General features: G+C 66.1%; 1 protein-coding gene across 1 annotated transcript in view; it reads left to right on the top strand.

The window, feature by feature from the left end:
- The window catches only part of ALG3 (ALG3, alpha-1,3- mannosyltransferase), a gene marked incomplete at its 5' end in the record, with an annotated part of 2,257 nt that extends 1,888 nt beyond the window's left edge, over window positions 1–369 (top strand). Inside the window, 2 exons of the mRNA XM_009582103.1 lie at window positions 6–82; window positions 180–369. Of these exons, the coding sequence (XP_009580398.1) occupies window positions 6–82; window positions 180–369 (267 nt within the window). The remainder of the gene's footprint in view (window positions 1–5; window positions 83–179) is intronic.
- Between the last annotated feature and the right edge of the window lie 230 nt (window positions 370–599).

Genomic DNA, 599 nt, shown 5'->3' on the forward strand with positions numbered 1-599 from the left:
ACCAGTTCTACGTCTGGTATTTCCACACGCTGCCCTACTTACTCTGGTGCACCCCTACTGCCAAGCTTGCCCACATGCCCAAGTGCGTGCTGCTGGGGAGGGGGAGCACCCGTCTGCTGGGGGAGCAAGGGGGGTTGGCATGTCCCCCCCATGCTGACCCCCAGCTCTCTCCCCTGCAGGGTGCTGCTGCTGGGCGTGATCGAGCTCTGCTGGAACACCTACCCCTCCACGGTCTGCAGCTCCCTCTCTCTCCACATCTGCCACGGACTTGTCCTGCTCCAGCTCTGGTATGGCACAGCCCCCCCGCCGGCGCCGCACACCCCCCAGCCGAGCAGGAGGCCCGCAGCCATCTCCAAGAAGGCCCAGTGAGAGCGTGGCCAGCCGGACGATGGGAACTGGCCTCTGGGACTGCCCCTTCTGCCCGCTCTTTCCTCACCTGGCTCCCAGGCTGTTCCCGGCCATCCCAGGAGGGCCGCGAGCCCTGGAACTGTGCAAAGGGGGCAGCGTGGGGACTCCCGACAGGCAGGACTTTCCCAATAAAGGGGGCTTTGTGTGCCCTTCCCCGGCCGCAGCGTCCTCATGCCGTGACAGTGTCGGGA

This window comes from Fulmarus glacialis, unplaced genomic scaffold (assembly GCF_000690835.1).
Source record: "Fulmarus glacialis isolate BGI_N327 unplaced genomic scaffold, ASM69083v1 scaffold28767, whole genome shotgun sequence".
NCBI lineage: Eukaryota > Metazoa > Chordata > Aves > Procellariiformes > Procellariidae > Fulmarus > Fulmarus glacialis.